The sequence below is a fragment of the Ovis aries genome, chromosome 1 (genome assembly GCF_016772045.2).
Source record: "Ovis aries strain OAR_USU_Benz2616 breed Rambouillet chromosome 1, ARS-UI_Ramb_v3.0, whole genome shotgun sequence".
Taxonomy (NCBI): Eukaryota; Metazoa; Chordata; class Mammalia; order Artiodactyla; family Bovidae; genus Ovis; species Ovis aries.
This window is the reverse complement of record NC_056054.1, coordinates 18,095,438-18,116,557: the sequence shown is the minus strand read 5'-3', so window position 1 is coordinate 18,116,557 and position 21,120 is coordinate 18,095,438. Positions and strand designations below refer to the sequence as shown.

The following is a 21,120-nucleotide window of genomic DNA, read 5'->3' as shown; positions in this document are numbered from 1 at the left end:
AATCTACATGAGCATGCCCCTTGGTGACACTGGGCAAAAAACTAGTAGGAAAGGAAATCAATGACTGTAAATGAGGCAACTGCCTAGGAGTCAGAGTAGCTGCAGGACCCTGGGTAAGTCACAACCTCTCTGCTTCCGTTTCCCCATCCACTATGGAAATAAAGGAAAGGCCCTCATAAATTTGAAGCAGCGTGATAAACACTGCAGTCGCCAAGGATGAGCCTCAGATTGCAGCCCCAGTATTGCCACCAACTAGCTGTGTTCCTGGGGCACACCACTTAACCTCTGTGAACCCCCGTTTCCCCTTCTGTATAGCAGGAATAAAATTCTCTTTGCTTAGAATGTATACTAAACACTTACTAATAGCAATAATAAAGCAACTTAGAAATCTAAGTAGGGATACAGATTAGATATGCAGGGGCAGAGAGAGCCAAGCTGGATAGAGATGAGGGGTCAGGGAAGTCAGGACTTCAGGAAGCTCAAGAGAATAGTGAAGTGGGTCCATCCTGCCAATACTACAGCAAAGTGTGGAAGAGTGCCTGCCCGTCCAATCTCCCTGCTGTGCCCTAGGCCAGGTAGGTGCCTGCACTGAAGTCACCAAGCTTTCCTAGATCTCATTTTCCTGTGATGACTAGATGAGGCATCCATACCCGAATCCATACCTACGAGCTGGATCTGAAGCTGATTTGGGAAGAGTCTATGCCGTCTGTCCTGGAGAGTGACAGCCTGTGCCCAGTCAGACCCTAATCTTTAGAAACTCAACTCAAAGTATAAGGAAGGCAGAGGCCCTTGCATGACAAGCCTGACAACCCAAAGGGGCCAAACTCACTCAAGGGTGGAGGGCTTCAGGTCCCTGACCACATTCGGTCCTGACTCATTCATTCATTCTGAGCCCTCCCGAGTGCTCGTGGGGTACAGAGGCCCTGCCTTCAGGCAATCAGAGGGCTAGAAATAAAACCGTGTGTGGGGGTATGCTGTATGGGAGGGGACTTTAGTCCACATTGTAAGTGTTAGCGACTATATGAACAGTGCCAGGCTGTCCCCAGCTCTAAGCCAGGACTGGCACTGGCCCACCCAAGTGTCACATTACCCATTCAGCTCAAATATCCTCACTGTCCAACCATCTATGGTCAGTGCCAGAATGACTACAGGGCCAGACCGGCCCCTGTGCTGCACTGCCTTCTGCCCCCAGGGCCATGCCTGAACCCGGCTCTGGACTATCACAATGTGACTGGCAGATGGGCCAGTCATGGCACTGGAATGACCCAGCTACCCATAGCAGCAGATCATTGCTGGGGCTACACTTAGACCCCGCAGCCCTCTGTCCCTGCCACTTACCTGAGAGTTGACAGCTTGCCCCATGGGCATTCGGGAACATTCCAGGGCAAACTGTTTGACACAGAAATAACAGCCCTGGAGAGAGGATGAAGATGAGGTCAGGAGGGCAAGAGATAGGAAGGCCTGGCTCTCCTCACATGGTGCTCCTCCTGTTTACCTGAAAAGCCAGCTCCATGAGGATGATGCCCCCAGGCAGAGCCCGCTGCAGGTGGTATGTGGTGACTGGAGAGCCTGTGCTCTGCAGAAAGGAGAAAGACTGGGGTTCAGGGGCAAGGATGGGGGCTCTTGGGGAAGCAGACCCCTGGGCCAATGACTTTAATGGTGTCAGGCTGGGATCAATGACCTCAGTCATTATCCAGGGCCCCTGACTCTGGGCCTTGGGCAAATAATTCAGGCTTAGTGATGCTGCTGTCTGAGGCATCGCTGATTTCACTGCTGGGGAAAGCACATGACGATGTGGTTACCTTGGGGCTCCCTTCAGCCTTGGTTTTCGGGCAGGAGAAGGAACCCCGTCCTTCTGTTCCAAGGACAGCCATGGCCCGAAGCCGACTGGCGCTGCAGAAGAGGAAGAGGGACAGGGGGTGGGCAGGCTCGTGGGGCAAAGGGTCCCCGCTACCAGACCCAGAGCCAGCTCACAGGAGTCACTGTGGAGGCGAGGAGACAGGCTCAGAGGCGACCTGCTTGGGTCCCATGGTGGGTCAGTGGGCAGGCTGGGACTGGAGTCCGGGGCTAGACTGTGGGGCGGGGCGCTCTCCACAGCAGGTGCTGCTCTAAGGGGAGGTGGAGACAGGCCCCCCTATTCCAGCGAGAGGATGAGGGTGGGGCCGCCGAGGCTGCCATGACTAAGGGGAGACCCCTGTGGGATATGGCAGTACCTGCTTGTTGGAGGCAGCAGGGGAGGATGGGAGGGGAGTGGGTGATGTCCATCTTGAGACTTCACGGGGAAAGCTCAAGTGGATGCTTGATGCCCTGGTAAGGACGGTTCCTCTGAGAGGGAAAAGGGGTTCTCTTTTGAGCTGGGAAGGTCAGTTTTAGTGATCTAAAGCCTGTTGTTCTTCCCTTCTCAACTCAGAGACAAAGGGGAAAAAGAGAAGTACTGTGAATGAGGACAAAATAGAAAGAGCCAACGAGACCCACTCATCATACTCAGGACTACAAACTCCTGGAACTGTTGCTGGGGGTGGGTGGGGGTGGCGGGGTGGGCAGTGGTCAAAGCCTTTGGCAAGAAGAAATGTCCTACTTAATTCTCAAGGAAATAGGGACCAGACCTATTGATTGGAGAGACTTGAGAGGGAGGAAGGCTTGATTTAAAATTTTCCTCTGGAAACATATATTTAACGGTAGTGTCTTTGGTTTTAAAAGGGAATTCTGACTTCTGGGAAGAACATAGCTGAATGGGAAGGACATGAACGCCAGAGAAATCCCTGCCGCTGGGACCCGGCTGTGGAGGGCAATGAGCAGAGTTCCTCCTGGGGTCTGTCCTGGAGAAATGAGAGGGGCAACTGAATGAGACGTCCTGGAGGCGCAGGCCTGTCCTCCTCCTAAGGCCGGGGAGAGAGCAGAGGCCGGGGGGATGGAGAGCTGGCTACAGAAACACTAAGGAGGTGGGAAATGGCTTTCTGGGCCTAGGGGGCATCTTGAGTAAGAAAGCATGACTTACATTTACTACTTTGAAAAGGCATCAAACTGAAAACAGGAGGGAGAAAACAAACGGACATATCTGGATACGTGAAATGAACTGTGTCATAGTGTGGGCCTGGTGAGCTGAATGTGCACGTGGCCCTAATTACCCAAACAGGACCCAAGGAGAAGGGAGTGTGCGGCTTCACCTGCCATGGAGGAGGAGAGGAGAACAGGGAGACGAGAGGGGCTCACCTGCGGGCAGGTGAGGGGGGCCGCAGCGGCACCAGCACAAAGCCCATGCTCTGCAGATACTGCACGTACTGCTGCAGGAAGGCCAGACTCAGCTCCTTCAACCAAGGCTCCTCCCGGGCGCCCAGCGGAGGCCCGTCCGAGGAGTCGCAGTTGGCGGGGGATTCTCGGCTTCCCGAGGCTGACTCAGGGCGATGGCGCCGCTGTGGGAGTGGAGGTTAAGAGAGACTCTACCCACTGGCAACCACCCTATCAGGGGTGAAGGAACAGAGGTCCTCCCGAACAAATCCAGAGTCTGGAGCCTCACCTGTCCCTCCGGGGCCCCCGAGGTCTCTGGAGGCCCATGCAGCCAGGCTGCAGGGTCAAAGAGCAGGGCTGTTGCACAGTAATGCACCAGGCGGGATGACTGCTTCAGGGTCTCCAGCTCCCCGGCCTGGAGAAAGAGTGAGCACCGGGTGGGTGGCCAGGGCAGGGTCACGGGACTGCCCGGAGGATGCGGGGAAGGCACTCACACTGATAGGCATGCTGGCTGGGGCAGAGCGCTGCTGCCACGTGACAAACAGGTTCTCCATCTTCATCTGGCGCTCCAGCTCTAGGGGTTGGAGGCTTTTAGTAGCAGACCCCAGGAGCAGCCGCCCCTCTTCCTGCCGGGCTCCACAGCTGGCCCTGCCTGCCGCCCGGCCTGGCCCGCTCACCTCTGCGCTCTGCCATCTTGATCTCCAGGAACTGCTGTCCATGGTAGGTGACGGGATCGGGCGGTCTGGGCACAGGGCCGAGGGAGGAGCTGGGGCGGGTGGCCGTGATATCCCGCAGGGCCTCATCGAAGGGGAATGTGTCCAGGGGAAGGGGGCCCCCGCCCCGTGAGGACCCACTCAGCCGGCCCTGCTCACGGCTCAGGGGGGGACTTGCACTCCGGATGAGGGTCTCTGCTTCCACAGTCGGCAGCAGGAATGGGTTTGGCTCCTGAGAGAGACAAAGCCTCACAAGGGGTCTGGGCCTCTGCCCTCAGACCTCCTCTCCCACCCCGTGGCTGCCTCTTTGACTCGCCCTCCCTGCGACCTCTGCTCTGTCTGCCCCCTCTCCTGTTTCCGGACGGCAGCTTCCTTTAGCTGACTGCTCAGGAGAGGAGGGGCCCAGACGGCAGGCACCTTTTCATCCCGCACTGGAAAGTCCAACTGGCCATAGTGGTGGAAGAGGCCCAGCTTCTGGCTGAGGAGGCAGAAGATGAGGTGGGCGCGTGCGTTCTGCCACTGCACGAGGCGAACCAGAGCGCGGCCCAGGGCCGCTCCCAGGTCTGGAGCCCAGTTGTAGGTCAGCAGCTGGAGCTGGAAGTCAGGGCTCAGCATCAGTGGGATCACAGAGCCCCTCCTACCACCCAGCCCCTGGCCCATGCCTACCTTTTTGTCCACGACCTCCAGCAGCAGGAACCTCTGCCGGGGAGCATTTCGCCCCATGCTCCCGTCACCTCCTGGCTCAAAGCGTTGCACGGCTTTGGCAGCTATGGGGTCAAGGGGCAAAATGAAGGTCTTAGGACTGATCCCTCTCAATCGCTCACTGCCCCCCACAGGGTCAGAGGCTACAGGATCAGTCCCTCTGAGACCCCCACCCCCACCGCAGGCTGTGGCCTCACCCTGCTGGGTGGGTCTCCTCCACTGTGAGAAGTTCCTGCCCAGAAGCAGCAGGTGCCGCTCAGCTGCCGGGCGGTGTGGTGGGCCCAGCTGTCCAAGGGAACACGGACTGAAGAGCTCTGGCTCAGGAGTCCTAGTGGGAGGGAGGGACGGACAGAAAGCAGACCATCTACGGCCCCATTCCCTGGCCATCGCCTCTTCCACCTCAGCTTCCGTGAGACCCCAAACTCACAAATGCTGCTCAAAGATGCGGACACTGGTGTCGCCAGCCATCGAGGTGACCAGAGTGGTGAGCTCAGACAGGACGGATGGGAGGAGGAAGCGGGACACCATGTGAGTGGAGCTCCTGGACACCGAGGCGCATCCTGGATCCCGGGCACAGAGGTCGTGGTGGGGCTCGGCGCTGGGGGCTGGGGACTGGGCCACAGGCTCAAGGGTGGGAGAAGGGTCTCACCAATCTGAACCATGAACTCCATCCAGTGCCGAGCGACACGAGCAAACACAGGCTGCAGGGTGCCTGCCTCGCCCTCTTCTAGCTGTGTGGTCCTCCGTCTGAAGACACAGCAGGAGTAAGAGCCTTGCACCCACACACAAGACCTGTATGTTCACACGCACTCAATAGCCCCTGTGACTTCACAGCACACTTTCCATGATAACACACATACCTTTGTCTCTGGGCTCCAGACTCTGGGCCCGCTGCCCGCTCAGTCCCACCTGGAGTCCGAACGCTTTCCGTTTTGTGACGCCTCCGGCCCCGAGTGTCTTCTGGCCGATCCAGGACAATGTCATCAGTTGTTTTTGGGGAACCCAAGTCCCCACATTCTGTTTTACTCTGGGGGCAATGCAGTGAATGAGGAGGGGCTACTGGGAAGGGGAATGGGGTAGAGGATGGAGGCATCCAAGAATAGTTACAAGAACCCAGAAGAACTGGAGGCCAACCAAGTAGCCTTGAGCAGGCTACCCAACTTTCCGGATCCTCAGTGGCCTCGCTAGTAACAGGCCTGCTGAAATCTTGCAGGCTGTGAGATCTGACAAGGAAAGTGGAAATGAAAACACTTAAGCTGAGGCTATCTGTGTGTAAGTGAGAACGTTCCATGTTCTGTATACTCCTGTCTAAGGGACAGAGCTCTGAGGCAGGGCCTCCAGGTAATAGAGAGGGGAGACAGGAGGCAGGCAAGAAAGCAGAGGTCAACCTCACCACCTCTCTTTATTCCATTACCAGCATATCCCAGAAGCTACGCCGGCCAGCTCTGCTGGGAGGAGTCACAGGTTCGCCAGGGCCAGGGCTGGGGGGAAAGGTGCTGGCTCGGCCTGCAGGGCTCTTGGTGTCCAGTGACCCACTCCTGAGACTCCCTGTGAGTAGCAGGCATTACAGACTCCTGTCACTGACCATCAACCCCCATTTCAGACAACCCAGCCAGCCCCAAGACTGGTGGGAGACAGACATGCCATTTACTTACTCTACCTGTTCCTGCAACCCAGCCAGCCCTAAGTCTGGTAAGAGACAGACATGTATTTACATACTATACCTGTTCCTGAATGGCGGGTGTGTGTGTGTGTGTGTGTGTGTGTATACAGAGTTCCTGGTCGTGTGTGTGTGTGTACGGAGTTCCTGGTCGTGTGTGTGTAGGTGTGTGTAGGGAGTTCCTGGTCGTGTGTGTGTGAGTGTGTACGGAGTTACTGGTCGTATGTATGTGGGTTTGTGTAGGGAGTTCCTGGTTTTGTGTGTGTGTGTAGGGAGTTCCTGGTCGTGTGTGTGTGTGTGAGTGTGTACGGAGTTCCTGGTCGTGTGTGTGTGGGTTTGTGTAGGGAGTTCCTGGTCGTGTGTGTGTGTGAGTGTGTGTGTGTAGGGAGTTCCTGGTCGTGTGTGTGTGTGTAGGGAGTTCCTGGTTGTGTGTGTGTGTGTGTGTGTAGGGAGTTCCTGGTCGTGTGTGTGTGTGTGTGTAGGGAGTTCCTGGTCGTGTGTGTGTGTGTGTGTGTGTGTGTGTGTGTAGGGAGTTCCTGGTCGTGTGTGTGCGTGTGTGTGTAGGGAGTTCCTGGTCGTGTGTGTGCATGTGTGTATGTACACATTCCTGGTCATGTGTGTGTGTGCGTGTGTGTGTAGGGAGTTCCTGGTCGTGTGTGTGCATGTGTGTATGTACACAGTTCCTGGTCATGTGTGTGTGTGCGTGTGTGTGTGTGTAGGGAGTTCCTGGGGGTGTGTGTGTGTGTGTGTATACAGTTCCTGGTCGTGTGTGTGTGTATGTACACAGTTCTGGTCGTGTGTGTGTGCGCGTGTGTAGGGAGTTCCTGGTGATATACCGCCAATCTAAGCGAGTGGCCAGCTGCACACATGCATTTCTATCACGTGTGTCACCTTGCTGGCGCAGGGAAGGTGAGGGACAGCTATGAATGTGTAGTTTAGATGCAGCCTCTGCCGCATCTCCCCAGACTCTCCTTGCGCCCTGACCTGGAGCACCGTCTCACCTGGACCTCCGGGGCTCTCCAGACTCCACATACCTGCAGATGCGTCCTCTGTGCACAGCGGCGCCGGCAGCAGCCACAGCTCCATGACGGCGTCCGCCAGGGCCTGGCGGGCTGCTGTGCGGAGCTTCTCCTCCAGCTGCACAATGCTGATGTTCCCCTTTTCCCAAACATCCAGTCGAAGCCGTGGGGCCCCGCGTGGAGCTGGAAGAAAGAACAGGGGCCACCTGAGTGTGTCCCTGGTGTCCACAGCATTAAATGAACACCCCGTCCTCTGACCAAGCTGCCCCACCTGAAGAACTGTCTGGCAGGACTGGGCAGCGAGTGACCTGAGTCAGCTGCTCGAACTCTTCCTCCTGCAGTGGGTCTGGGGGCCCAGGAGAAGAAGTGGGCCATGATGCCAGCGAGATGGGGGCTCCCTCCTCATCCACAAAAGCTAGAGTGATGCAGGCGACCCCTGGGTAGAAATCCAAAAGGAAAGCTTAGCTCTGAGACTTCTGGGCCCTGCCCCTTCCCACCCCATCCAGCTGCGGGACAGAAACAGGCTTTCCCACACCCCGTGGCGCCACGGGCCCAGGGGCTGCACTGTACCTTTGCCCCCAGTGCCCTGTCCTCCAGGCTTGTTGTACAAGTAGATGTCCAAGTCGGGGAGGCCACCCTGCGGCGGGAGTGGATGCTGCGGAGAGAAGAGCCACCGAGCACTAAGCCCAGACAGGTGGACACAGGCTTCAGGGAACGGGTGCCCACAGGGAGAGCGGGGAACAGGCACACGCAAGAGCAAAGGGAGACACAGGTAGGTGACAAGGGCCGGGCCGGGGCTGGGTGTGCAGAGGTCCACGGGTGGGGATCTGTAGAAAACAGCTTCCTCAGCAAGCATGCATGTAGGTGTGGACTGGAGGTATAGCCTCACCTGGAAGTGGTTCCGGCTGTTGCTATCCGTGTACTTGGGGGAGTGCAAGAAGATGAGCAGGTTCTGACGCAGGTACCAGGCCAGGGCGGGAAGCCAGGGCCGGCAGGAGGGCGGCAGGGCCAGGTGCAGCACCTCCGAGGGCAGACTCCCTGGGGGCTGGATGAACTGCAGAGAGGGAAGGAAGGGGAATCAGAGCTGAAGAAAGTTTCTGGCTGCGACTGTCCCGGTAGCTGCGGTGGAGTCACGCAGGGAGCCTGGGAGGGAGCTGACCTCCACATCAGCTGGTGTCAGCTTGCAGTTCCGCACGAGCATGACCGTGATGACGTCTAGTGTGGCCTCATCCAGGCGCCGACGCAGAACCCGTACGAGCTCATCTGTGATCTCAGGACCTGGACATAGCCATGGTGGGGAGGCGGAGACGCTCGCTGGCAGAAGATCCAGCCACTCCATCTCATCCCTTAACCCCAGACTCAAAACAGGCTGCCGTATACCAGAGGCAGCCAGCACTAAGTTCTAGTTCTGCCAAGCTACTTACTCAGCATGTGACAGATGAGTCTTACCTCTCAAAGCCTCGGTGCCCCCCTCTATACAGTGGGAATAATAATAGCATCTATCTCATCAGTAACATTCTTAGCCCAAGGCTAGTATACATTTATTGAGCCATAAATAAATGAGCCAGTTGCCTACTGGATACCTTGGGTTCAATGTATCCCAAACCCGCCCCAGTATCTGGCCAATGGGACCACCATCTATCCACATATGCACTCAGTTTAGACATCTGGGTGCATTTTAGCCAGCTATAGGTCCTACCCTTCAACATCTCAGGAGCCTGTCCTTTCCCACCCAGCTCCTGCTCGAGGGAGGCCTGGAGCTAGTGTAAGAAGTCCCAGACAACTGTGGAACCCCATCTGGCCACTCCCCTCACCTGCTTGCCCCACGCCATGCACCAGCAGCTGGATATGTCTGTCCACTTGGCCCACAGGACGAGTAGCATCGGAACTGCGGCTGGACGCCATGTCCAGGGGAGAACGAGGACCCTGCAGGCAAACTGTGGTCAGGGCCTGGCTCCAGGGAGCAAAGTCTGCAGGAGCACGGGGGAATCAGGGAGTGGGAGATACATGCCGAGGCTTCCTCGGAACAGATGGGCTCCTGGCTTCGGGACAGAGCAAGGGATGGGGGCAGGGCGTCACTGTCCCACGGCCGCTCACTGCAGGACGTCTCCAGGAGCCTGGGAAAGAGTGGCACGGGAGGGCTTTGGACAACAGCTCCTCCACTGCCTCAGGCTGTAGCCCGGCTTCCCAGGACTCACATACCGCAGATAGTACACAGCTTTTGTTGCTCGCTCCTGATAAACAAACATGTTCTTCCGGTTCACCACAGAGAAGGCATTAAGCACAGAGCGTAGGGCCTGGATGGCTGTAGGGGGAACCAGGGTTTAGAAAACTCTTTTCTCCAAATTCCCCACCCCCAACCACAACCCCACTACACTCCACCTGCCCTCTCATGCCAATCACATACCCCGAGAGACGCCCATGCTGGGTCCCATTTTGAGGCGTGAGTGGACTCGAATCACGGTTCCCCATACGACGTCACAGGAGAAATGGCCAGGGACAAATTGCATCGTGGCGGCCAGGTACCCTCGGGGCCCACAGCTCTCATCAGCAGCATAATCTGGGGGACAGGAGATGGTGGATCAGAAACAGGGCACAGCCCTCTGCCCTCAGACTTCTCACCTGTGAACTGGCCTACCTGTCCTCAACCCCCGACTCCTCTGGCCGATCACTCTGCGAGGGGAAAGATGGTCGCTTTGGGTATTAAGATAAGCTCTTAGGAAGACAGGTCATAGCACAAAGGTTTTCAGAACTATCTCAGGAAGACATGGAGAAGGAGCTAAGAAGAGGTGTCAGGAAAGGCAAAGCATAATCCTGAGGATGCTGCCAGGACACTCTGAGCCTGTCAGAATATAATACAGAACATATCCTACTCATGTATTCATTGGGCAGTGCAATAATACATACCCCATTAAAACAGAATGTGCGTGACTGCTCACATACCCCTACAGCAGGGGGGACACTACACCCTTTGCTCTGGAGGACAGCTAGCCCAGAAAACCCGAAGGGTTGGGTGGCTCTTTGCCAGAGTCTGTGGCTGCAGCCCACGGCCTTGATCGACCCTTTCCAGGTTGATGAGGAACCTTCCAGTAGGTCAAGGTGGCAATCTGGTTTCCTAGAGAAGCTGCTCTAAGATGTGAGCAGAATACAGGACACCCAGGGGCTGCAGAGTCTGGACTGGAATGCTGGTTGCTAAGGGTTTCAGCGAAACCATATGGAAAGACTAAAACGAGGAAGGGCTGGGTTTGGGCTCCGACTAGTCTCACATCCCGGGCTGTTGGGAGCCACTGGGAAGGAGTGCTTGGCGGACGCAGCTCATACTCAATTTGCAGAAGATGTCTTCTAAACCCTGGGAAGTCCATCAATTATGGGGATTCTGCTTTGATATGGAACACATCCCAGGATGTGCTGAGAGACGCGCTCTCCCGTAGCTGTTAGGAACGTTTGTCTACAGCCTTGCCGAGCATGTTAAAGATAAGGAGTGATCTGACGTGACTTTTAGAACTGAGGGAGAAAGGCAAAGGAATGGCATGATCTGGCTTTTTTCTGTGAGCTGGGGTGAGAGGTTGTGAGGAATAAGAGAAGGGAGCGGAAGTGTGGAGATTTTGATTCCCATCTCAAGTAGATGATCCTGTGTTTCCTAACCCCTAAGGTTTCTGTGCCTGCCTGTCTGGAGGGACAGCCAATCAGAGGGCAAATCCTACAGGCACTCAGGCTCCACCCCTCCGGGGTTCTTGCCTGTGAGGTGGCCTACTTGCCCACCACCCCCTGCCCTTTCCTCGGCCCCGGCCATCACCCTGCAGGGGTGAGATGGTCATTTCAGAAAACAAGGCATGCCCTTAGGAAGACAGGCCACAGGGGCGCCTGCTCCGGGTCCCTTCTCTCCTGTATTCTTCCACGGCGCCCCCTCTGCTGGCTCTCTCCCGTGGAACGGAAACATGCTCAAGTCTCTGCCGTATTTTAAATTCCTGCCTTGCCTCCCACCTCCCTTTAGTCTCACCGGATCTATCTGCCTCTCCCTTCACTGCCAGGCGACTTGAAAGAGGAGTGCCTCCCGGCTCCTCCAGCCCAACACCCTTTCATGGCCCCACTTCCTCTGGTTCCCTACTCCTGTCTCCACTGAAAGCGCTTTCACTAAAGTCACTGATGACCCCGTGGCAGCCAAACCTGGAGATCCTTTTTCTGTCCTCTTCTCCTTGTTCTCACTGTATTACCTGGCACCGAGGACCAAGTAATGGTGAGTTACTTAGTCTGCCCCCAGCTTCTCAGCAGTCTTCGGTAAAGGCAGGCTCCTGAGTGGGACTCACCATCGCTGGGCAGTGGTACCCGCTGGCGGGAGTGGAAGGGGGTCTCGCTACGCCACAGATCTTCTTCACTCTCAGCCACCAGAAGAGAGTTGCAGACATGACTGTCGTGCAGGTCCTGAAGAAGCAGCCGCTGAGAGAAGAAGGAACCAGCTCTCAGGGAACTGAAATATTCCTGCATACACTGCTGCTGGTGGTGGAGAGGGGTGATCAAAGGCTAGAGAGAATGCCCATTATCTCTGGGGGGTCGGAGGTCAAAAAGAGCATCAGTAATCACTGGGAGCTCAGAGATGGTGTCTGACAGTCACTGGGCTCTGGGCGCTGAAGCCAGTGAGGAACATCTGTCCCTCCTCTTTGCCAGAATCTATTTACTGCCCTTCAGATCTCAGCTTAAAAATCTCTTCCCAGCTTTCCCTGACACTGCAGATGGTCAGATCCCTGTTAAGTGCTCTCACAGTCTCTGCTTTTCCTCTACAGAAGCCTTCACAATTCAGCGGAAATAATTTGTGTTTTAGTTGTTTCATACCCATCTCTCCCCACTTGACATAAGCTTCCCTCTGTCTTAATTTATTATCTCATCCCTAATGCTAGCTGAGTGCAATGAGAGGGAGCATCTCACAGTCATTGGAAGGGAATGAGAGAGTAACCCACTGTGGGGGTGGGTTTGGAGAGCTCCTCAGGTTGTAAGGACGTTGGGGAGTAATAGCATCCCAGTAACTAAGGGTCAAAGAAAACATCTAAGTTGGATCAACAGCCTCTGAAAGTCAAGCTCCTGGAAACTCCTTCCTCATCTGGGCTGCATCCCATGCCTGGGGAGCCCTGTCCCTTACCTGGTTGACCTCCCTGCAGATCTCCCCAACTCGCCTCACCAGGAGCTGCTGCAGGTGGCGACACTCGGTGCCTGGCCCCGCATCCTCCCGAATCAGGCTCCTGGGGAGGATGCATCAGACACAGAATTGCAGTGGGGAGGAAGAGGGGGGAGGAGGTCATGGGAGGAGGGACCAAGAGGAAGGAAAGGAAGGAGGACTGGACAAGGGGAAGTAAACATGAAGGGAACTAGGAAAGATGGAATTCTCAGCAGCAATTCTGGAAGCCTGGGCTCCAGGCTTGCCTCACCAGCCTCCATGTAGGCACCACCTGAGGTTTCCCTCACGCAGTTCACCTCTTCTTTATCCTCCGATCTTCTTTGTCAGAATGGTGGGCCTCCCTTCTCTTAACATGCCCACCCCCATGATTAGAGCAGCACTGAGCGAGATGCCTAAGTATGGTGCTGCTGCTTACTAACTGGGATCTTGAGCAAGCATAATATAACCTATGTGTGCTGGAGTTTCTTCATTCTGACCATAAGGATAATAATATTTCGCAGGTATGTTACAGATCAAATGACTGATCCATATAACAAACACCACAGTGCCTGCCACATAGCAAGCACTTGTTAAATACTACCTATTATCCCTTATTTTTATATACCTACAGCTCCTGGGCTGCAGAGAACTGTAGATTCTCTTAATGCTTGGCTAGGAGCCAAAATCCTCATCAGCTTTTCAACTCCATTAGAAGAGCGGAGTGATATGCTTTGTTACAACATGTGGGAAGTGGTCAGGAGCCCCCAGCCTCGGAGCACAAGTCAGATCCCTACCCAAAACCTCAGTCCCAAGTCTAGCCTTCTAACAACACTGACGAGGGGAGCTGTGGGACCAGGGAGAAGCTAACGTCGGCGTCAGGCTGCAGGGCCCAGCTGCTCCTTACCTCGCATGTGCATACACTTCCACACGGTCCTGCAGCACCCGGACAATGAGCCAGAAGTCAGGCAGGCAGGGTCCAGGGAGGCCTATGAGCGAAGGCTGTGAACGTGGCGGCCCGGGTGGGGTCCGCAACACGAAGGGGGGCTTCTCACCTGGGGTCTCACTGGGACCCTCACTGTCTGAGCCACTGCTGCCACCATCATAACCTGTGTCAAACATGCTTAAGTTCAACCTTACCCTTAGGCTCATGTGAGCCCCAAATGCATCACCTTGGTGGGTCCCCCTGGGTTAGTCCCTACTGATGGACCTGCCCAGACCTTCCACTATGCGGCCCTGAGTCCACTTCCCATCAGCTTGGTCTTCCCTGCTCTGCCCCAGCTTACCTAGGTGGTCCGAGTCCACACTGCCCTGACTGGACATGAGACTGAGTCCCCGGCTGGGCCCAGCCTGGCTCCCTGGGAAGAGAAGGGAAAGCCTGGAGCCTCTCTCGATCCTGCCAAGGACGCTTTCTGAACACGGTTGCAGGGCAAGGAAGGTGCAAGTCCTCTCTTACCTCCCTGGGGCAGGTTGGGGAGACTGATGAGCAGGGGGCTCTGAGAATCCTCTGGGGAGCCAGGGGCTTGGGGGCTGGCTGTCAGGGCCTGAGGGTCAGGAGGTCAGGTTGGAGCACAGCTCCATACTTCCACCACCACCCGCTCCTTTCGCAGGTGAGCCCAGGCAAGACTCACCTCCCCTTCGAGGCCTTCAGCCCTGTCCTCCTGGCTGCGCCAAGCCCAGGCCGGAGAAGTCCCAAGCTCCCTGTGGGACCCACCTGGCTGTTGGCCCACTGCCACAAAGAAGAAGCCACTGTCAGGGTCCTCAAGAAGAACATGACCAGGGAGGTGGAGGCGACGGAACTCCTAGGGAGCAGGAGCCAAGGGCAGAAGTTAGGCAGGAGCAGCTCTCCCTATTGGTGGGCCCCACACTTCCTCATCAGACCCCTCACAAGTACCCAGTGAAGCACACACTAGCATCCCCGTTGAGAGTTATGAAAAGGCTCAGTGACTCGCCCAAGACTCAACAGGCCCAGGGGCAAGGGTGAGCTGGGCTGCCAGGCATGGGGTCAGAGTCAGACCACAAGGTGAGGAGGTGGACTCCAACCGAAGGAGGGCCTTCCGGTTCTATCCGTGCAGCCTGGGGAAGGACGGGCCCCAAGGTGACCAGGGAGCGTCTTGAGGGCAGCATACCTCCTTAAACTGTGTGAGAGAACGCTCTGGCCCAAATACAAAACTCAGGGGCAGCGTTTGGCGCAGGCAGGTGGAGCGTCCAGGTGAGCTGTGGATGTGGGCAGCTGCGCGGTGCAGGGCTGGGCTCTGGGGGACGCCCCCTCTTCGCAGCGCCCCCACCATCTCATCCTCCAGCAGCCAGCGGATCTACGGTCAGAGAGCGATACAGGGAGTGGTGAGGGGCACCCCCCATGCTGACTGGGGCATCACCACACTCCTCCCTCAGAAGACACTGGAAAAGACTCTGCCTCACAGACTGGGACAGGCCTCAGTGGACCTCAGAATAAAGGGGGTGACTTACGTCACCATCTGATGGAAAGGGTGTCAGTTACAGTGCTGAGGGGCGATTACTTAGGCTGGGGGAGGGAAGGCCCTCACCTCACTCATGGTGGTCTCAACAGCCAGTCTGTGGGGTGTGGCTAAATTAGACAGTCCTGGGTGCCTAATTGGAAAAAAGGTTTACATACTGGTTTTCAGAGGACAAAAACCAATGGGGAGCAAGGAAGTTTAAGAGGGAGATAAGGAAATACCTGTCTTCTCCTGGAGGCGGCAGTGGGGGCCCCAGCCCATCATCGGATGGCTGCCCTGGGGACCGAGGGAAGGACGCACTGCTTTCAGATGTTGACCTGAACAGGACAGGAGCAAAGGTCAAAGGTCAGCACCTATCATCCTCCCAAGGCCTCCTCAGCAATCCTTTCTTGGAATCCTTAAGGTACCTTTAGTCCCCAGGCACCCCTAAATTCCTTAATGGTTCCCCTACTCTAACAAGGCCCCAGACCCCCCACCAAACTTGCTGCCACACCGGTGGTGCTGAGGATCTGAGGTCGGGGGGAGCTCCACTTCCAGGGGCAAGGTCAGCACAAAGACGTCCAGAGTGACACTGAGGTCCCGCAGAGGAACTCGGCCTCCGATGGGGGGCCCCTCCAGGCTAGAAAGCACCTGGCCTGGGAGAGGGGGGAGGTTAGGGGTCACTGGAACCCTGGGACAAGCACAGATTCTAAGTGTCCAGGGCTAAAGAGTTATACCCAGAGGCTCTCTCCCACCCCCAGACAGGCAGGCAGGCTGGCCCAGGCCCTGTGGCCCTCCCCTGGGGACCTCTAGACTCACCCAGGCAGGTGGGCAGGCTGCACACAGGCACTGAGCTGTGCTGGCCATGCAGCCGCACGGAGCACGTGAGGTGCAGGAAGAGCGGCGGCAGGTCGTGCCCCAGGCTCTCGGGCCCCGTGGGGGAGTCGCCCCCCAGGATACTGAAGGAGTCTTCATCGGGGTTCACGGTGTCTGCGTCTGACAGCGAGGCGGAGTCCAGCCCGGCAGGCCCCAGGTCTGGTTCGCGGCTCTCGCGGTACTCCACCTCCAGCTCCGGGTCACTCTCGGTGACCACGCAGCAGGCAGATGCGTCTCCTGGAGACGCATGTCACGTGGTCAACAGGAGAGGCTGGCAGCGGAGGCCCCGGATGCTGGCTGGAAGCCGCCTTTGCCCCTCTACCCACTGGCCTATGTACCTTCCTCTCCTATGAGCTCAGCCTCTGAAAACTCCAAGTCACTGACTTTTCTGTCGACTGTATCCCGGGGGCCCTCATCCTGGGCAAGAGAAAGGGGCAGCCTTACCTGAGGTGGGCCTCAGGGGACCAAGGATCAGGGATCGGGAGGATCTGGGTGGGCCAAGCAGGGTTTCAGGGGCTACAGGCTGTGGGGAGGGTGGGAGGTAAAGGAGATGGCCACTCACCTCACGCCTGCTGGATGGAGGGCAATAGAAGAAGTAGTGGGGGTTGGAGGGCACGGTGCGGAAGTGGAGACTGCTGATCTCCAGGAACTTCTCCTGTTTGGGGTTAGAAGGCTACGATGTCAGCTGCTATTCGGCTGAACACTGCCCCTATCCTAGAACAAACACCTACACACCCCCAACCATGAGGGACCACTGCCCAGCCAGGGCTCTGTCTCTCTACCCTCACCTGGATGAGGCTGTGAAGAGCATCATGGGCCTCTCCTCTGAGCTGACAGACGTCTGTCAGAGAGATCTCCAGGCCCGGGTCTTGATGCCCAGGGACACGGGTGCTCTGAAACTCAGGCTCGCTTAGGTCCTCAGTCTCTATGCTGAGCAGGGTGGGGGGTAGCGAAGTGTTAGGAACCATCACATCCTAGAGGAGCCTGCTTCCCAAATGGGAGCAGCGCACAACGGCCTGCCTCTCCCTCTCAGAAGGGTGCTGAGCACAGGACGCTGGCAGGAGAGGTCGGGAGAACCCGCCCACCCATCTCCACTCTAACTTCCATATTCCTTAGTGGCTGGACATTTCTGTGCAACAGAGGACTGAGCAAGGCTGATTCCTGGCTTTCTGACTTGGACCAGTGGGTGGAGGAAGAGATCACTCATCGTGGGAGAGAGACCCAGGTGGAGAAGCAAGGTTTGGTGGGAAGAAAGTGCACTCATCTGAGGGGCATGAAAGGTGGGGGATCTAGACCTCCAGAGAGGGAACTGGGCGTCACCAGTGCACTCATCCCTCTGCTCCCTCCGTTTCCCCAGTGCTGACCCCTGTAGACACCAGACACACAGCTGTCTGCCTGCCTCTCTCACGCAACAGTTTCTGTCTTTGTGAGACTCAGCAGTTTAGGGGATTATCACTACTATCTGGATGTCCTCGGAACAAGCTTCTGCTTTCACTGATGGCCACTGGCAACTCCCCACCACTAACCTAGCTCAACACTCCACACCAAAACAGGAAAGCTAGGAGAACAAGGAAAGTAAGATGGGGAGACTGCTGCCCATGTTGAATGGGAGACAGAAGCCTGGGCAGGAGGTAAGAAACCAGTGGCCAAGCATGGCTGGTTGCCTCCCCAGGGCAAGAGGCCCCGGGCTATAGGGGCTTTGTCTGTGTGCCCCCTTATATATCATTCAAGAACCATCCCAACCTGGACTCAGAAGCCAGGACAGCTCGTTCCCGAGGCTCGGGGCCCTCCTCCATGCTGCTGCTGAAGAGCCCTGGGCTGAGGGGACCGGGGCTTGGGGGTGCATGAGGCAAACCCCGAGTGTGGCCGCACAGTGCGAGCAGAAATGGGGTGATGTCTATCTCCTGCAGCAGCTCCTCACAGGCATCTACTGCTATCAGCAGGTCCTGCGAGGTCACGCTCTGTGCTTGCTGCAAGCTCCGGAACAGCCCTGCGGGAAGCGGAAGGGGCCACGAGGTCAAGCTCTGTGAGGACCTCTCCAGTCCCCATGTCCGTAATCTGCAAAGTGGGCTTCTCCTTGCCACAGCATCACACTCACCACGGACATAGCATCGCTGTGCGTGCTCCTGTAGCAAGGCACAGTGGTTGGCTGCCTCCTTGTGCCTGGGCTCCATCCAGGCTGAGGAGAGGGAAGGCTGGTCGAGGAACTGAGTCCTAGGAATGGAGGAAAGAGAGGGCTTGGCTAGCTCCCCTCAGTGACAGCCCACACTTAACCATCCCCCACCTTCCAGTGGATTGTCCCTAGGTCCCTACCAAATGCAGTGACGGCTCAGAGACTTCAGCTGATGAGCTGAAGGAAGTCCAGCACTGGGCAGGCAGGACACGGCCAAGAAGCTGAGCTCCTGCCACTGATCATCAGCTTGTGTGTCTGTCCCCTTGAGCAATGGCTGGGGGCCATGGCTGGCTGGGGGCTGGGAAAGGACCTAGGTCAACACGGAGGGCACTCACCGGAAGATGAGATCTCGGGGTGCCTGAGGGGGCTGCACGCCAACCATCTGCTCCCTCAATGCTTCCAGAGAACAGCTATAGATGTAGACAGGACACCGGGTCCGGGGCCCATCTGCACCCTCTGTCTGTGAAGCCTGGCGCCCAGGGTAAGCTGGTAGGTCCTGACAGAAGGGTGGGCTCAGCTCTCCTGAATTCTGGGCACTGTCTGTGGGCAAGAGTGGCCCATGGCATCCAGCCCTCTGTCTGTTCCCATTCTTGCTGCTGCTTAACTGACTTAAGAGTCAGCAGACTTACCACTGGCTGGGGTGACACTGAGGGTGGGGACCTGGGACTTTGTCACCGTGACCCCAGTTCCTGCCAGATCTTTCATGCTGGGGGCCCCATTCCAATCCCCAAACTTAGGCCTTGTCTCCTCTTGAGGGGGTCCCTCTAGGCCATATGAAGCCAGATGCAGGACATCTGCAGAAGAAAAGCAAGACATAACTCAGAGCTGCCTGGCGGGCCAGTGAGGGGGCTGAGGGGACGAGTGAGAGAGGCCAACAGTTGGTACCTGAGAAGGTCGCGGGGAGGAAAGTCAGAAAAACATGCTGGGGGGTCACAAGCCTCGCATAGCAGCGCCACTGAGGGGGCTGGGCAGAGCTGACAGGCCTGGGAGTTTCAGGAGGGCCTGGACTCTGTACGAGAGAAACAAAATCAGAGCCGTCTGAAGGGACCACCCAATGCCCACTCTCTTTCTCTGCCCAAGACTCCATGCTCAGGGACAGGTTGCAAGACTGGTGATCACGAGGGATGGCGGCACCCTGTCAGTGGCGGGCAGCACTGAGCCTCCCCAGACTTAGAAAGCTGGGGGGGAACATGTGGGCATGGCAGGAGGTCACCATGATGAAGGCCCGATGCACCAGTGCTGACCGGGGTGGGAAGACCGGGGTCTCCGATGGGCTGGGCGCTGCTGCCTGCTTGATCCTTTAGGATCCCAGGGTCCCCCACCGGTGGCCCCTCTGGACCTACAATGAAGGTAGAGGTGGACGGGAGAGAGCAGAGCTCTGAGGTGCAGGAAAGGGGAGGCCAGCACCCAGACGGGAATCGCTCTGCAGAGTCTGGTAGCTGGAAAGAGGCAGGGGCTCACCTGGACTGTGGCAGGTCCGCCGAAGCACCTCGTGCAGGAAAGCCGCCTGGTCGGTGGCGGGCAGCGGGAGCTCCCGGTCACTCAGCTCCTGGCCCAGGCAGCCATGCAGCAGGCACAGCACCATGTCATTGGCGGGACAGGGCGCCTCGGCCGGAGGGATGCCCTCTGGCTCTGCCCAACACACACTCCGCTCAGCACCCAGGGCCTCCTGCTGCCCAGCGACCCCCGGCTCTGGCCCGGCCAGCCCGGCCCTCCTGCAGCCCCCGCCCCCAACACTCTCTGCTCCTTCGCAGACTCGTCTGCTTTCTGCGCTCTAACACCCCTTGGCTGGCTGGCTCTCTAGGCACAAGGCTCACCCACCTCTGGAAAGCAGGAGGAAGAACATCTGGAGCTGCTGGCACTGAGGCAACAGTCCCATGAGGTCAAAACGGAAAGGGATCTCGTGGACGCAGGCGTCTCTTCCCTGGTCCAATCCTGGGAGGGCAGTGGGGGTGGGGTGGGGGGAGACGAGCACAGGGAGGCCTGGAGTTCCCGTCTGCAGCTGGCTTCTCCCCACTCCTCCCTGGCTCCTGCCCAGGGGCCCCTCCCCACTGACCGGCAGAGACCCTTGGCTCCGGGGGCAGGGGACTCCACTCCTTGCTCTGGCAGAGCTGTATCAGATACTCGAAGCTCAGCATGGAGCCTATGCAGGCAGCGTCCCGAGGGTGGAGCTAGGGGAGGAGTAGCAGAGGGCAGGGGTGAACCCCAGCTTCCAGCTCTCAAGGAAGGCCCCACCAACACAGACATTCAGAACACAGAGACTGAGAGGGACCGGGAAGCCATCAGGCTGTGCTACTCCCAGGGGACTAGGGAGCGCTGGGGTCCTCCGAGGCCACTCACAGCTTGAGGGATCTCACAGTACGTCAAGTCCTGGAGGTGCCTCCAGCTCTCAGGGCCAGGTCCCACCCGTCCATGCTGCGGCTCCACCCACACCTCGGTGACCAGGTTGAGTTCCGAGTCCCCCTCCAGGGCCTCCACCTCCACATCGTTGTCATCATCTGTGGAGAAGCTAAAGAAGGAAGGACTCTAAGCCTGGAGAAAGGGGAGTCCACCCACCGCCGCCTGGTCAGGAGTCAGCCCACAGAGCGCGGGAAGGCCAGGGCTCACAGGACAGCCACAGTTCACACATGGCCTTCTGTCACTGTATCCGCCCGATGAAGCGTCTGAAGACAGCATCCCCTGCCCTGACTCTCAAGGTTGGGAGATAGACCTTCAGAGGGCAGTAGGGGGAAGGGGAACTGGAGCAAGGTGGCTCGGGGGGGTCAGGGCTCACCTGTCCTTGGTGGAGGTTGAATGAGGCGGGAAGAGGATGTACTGGACCACGCACGTGTGCCTCTCCTCAGCCGCAGCCTGCCCCGGGGGCTCATTCTGGGACAGGAGGGGAGAGTTTAGGCCCGCCCCAGCCCTGGCCCTCAGAACTTTAGGCCCCTCACCACACTGTCCTGGGATTGGCCTCAGGCCACAGGGTCCCAGTGAGGCAGTGTTTCCATCAGCCTTGAACCCGCTCAGAAGCGAGTAGCCGTGGGATGACGACGGACCTTGGTGGGATGTGAGGGATGGCACATACCTGAATCGGGAGTTCCAGGACCATGGTGATGATGCCTTCCCCACTGCAGGCGAAGTGGAACCCTTCTGAGAGCCGGACTC

At 57.5% G+C, this 21,120-nt stretch overlaps 1 protein-coding gene across 2 annotated transcripts in view; it reads right to left on the bottom strand.

The window, feature by feature from the left end:
* The window catches only part of SZT2 (SZT2 subunit of KICSTOR complex), a 51,444-nt gene that overhangs the window by 4,921 nt on the left and 25,403 nt on the right, over positions 1-21,120 (bottom strand). The window contains exons 17-66 of one of the 2 annotated variants that reach the window (XR_006059346.2): positions 21,041-21,119; positions 20,747-20,841; positions 20,314-20,482; positions 20,030-20,144; positions 19,795-19,908; positions 19,435-19,605; positions 19,218-19,312; positions 18,859-18,982; positions 18,603-18,767; positions 18,309-18,513; positions 17,899-18,014; positions 17,544-17,790; positions 16,589-16,730; positions 16,363-16,455; positions 16,139-16,217; positions 15,744-16,037; positions 15,439-15,580; positions 15,167-15,262; positions 15,015-15,078; positions 14,598-14,783; positions 14,100-14,270; positions 13,925-14,012; positions 13,755-13,826; positions 13,376-13,577; positions 12,457-12,556; positions 11,630-11,759; positions 9,730-9,882; positions 9,525-9,627; positions 9,334-9,439; positions 9,137-9,248; positions 8,482-8,600; positions 8,212-8,376; positions 7,893-7,977; positions 7,594-7,758; positions 7,338-7,505; positions 6,058-6,191; positions 5,504-5,670; positions 5,293-5,390; positions 5,071-5,203; positions 4,841-4,971; positions 4,608-4,708; positions 4,359-4,535; positions 3,906-4,173; positions 3,723-3,802; positions 3,518-3,643; positions 3,214-3,413; positions 2,214-2,325; positions 1,803-1,893; positions 1,496-1,576; positions 1,383-1,413 (exon numbers count right to left, since the gene is read on the bottom strand). Coding sequence is in view for 1 of the 2 variants with exons in the window: in XM_027968781.2 (XP_027824582.1) it covers positions 1,339-1,413; positions 1,496-1,576; positions 1,803-1,893; positions 3,214-3,413; positions 3,518-3,643; positions 3,723-3,802; positions 3,906-4,173; positions 4,359-4,535; positions 4,608-4,708; positions 4,841-4,971; positions 5,071-5,203; positions 5,293-5,390; positions 5,504-5,670; positions 6,058-6,191; positions 7,338-7,505; positions 7,594-7,758; positions 7,893-7,977; positions 8,212-8,376; positions 8,482-8,600; positions 9,137-9,248; positions 9,334-9,439; positions 9,525-9,627; positions 9,730-9,882; positions 11,630-11,759; positions 12,457-12,556; positions 13,376-13,577; positions 13,755-13,826; positions 13,925-14,012; positions 14,100-14,270; positions 14,598-14,783; positions 15,015-15,078; positions 15,167-15,262; positions 15,439-15,580; positions 15,744-16,037; positions 16,139-16,217; positions 16,363-16,455; positions 16,589-16,730; positions 17,544-17,790; positions 17,899-18,014; positions 18,309-18,513; positions 18,603-18,767; positions 18,859-18,982; positions 19,218-19,312; positions 19,435-19,605; positions 19,795-19,908; positions 20,030-20,144; positions 20,314-20,482; positions 20,747-20,841; positions 21,041-21,119 (6,592 nt within the window). In the remaining variant the exon portion in view is untranslated. Of the gene's footprint in view, positions 1-1,338; positions 1,414-1,495; positions 1,577-1,802; positions 1,894-2,213; positions 2,326-3,213; positions 3,414-3,517; positions 3,644-3,722; positions 3,803-3,905; positions 4,174-4,358; positions 4,536-4,607; positions 4,709-4,840; positions 4,972-5,070; positions 5,204-5,292; positions 5,391-5,503; positions 5,671-6,057; positions 6,192-7,337; positions 7,506-7,593; positions 7,759-7,892; positions 7,978-8,211; positions 8,377-8,481; positions 8,601-9,136; positions 9,249-9,333; positions 9,440-9,524; positions 9,628-9,729; positions 9,883-11,629; positions 11,760-12,456; positions 12,557-13,375; positions 13,578-13,754; positions 13,827-13,924; positions 14,013-14,099; positions 14,271-14,597; positions 14,784-15,014; positions 15,079-15,166; positions 15,263-15,438; positions 15,581-15,743; positions 16,038-16,138; positions 16,218-16,362; positions 16,456-16,588; positions 16,731-17,543; positions 17,791-17,898; positions 18,015-18,308; positions 18,514-18,602; positions 18,768-18,858; positions 18,983-19,217; positions 19,313-19,434; positions 19,606-19,794; positions 19,909-20,029; positions 20,145-20,313; positions 20,483-20,746; positions 20,842-21,040; position 21,120 lie in introns of those variants that run through there. The other variant, XM_027968781.2, reaches the window with a different exon arrangement.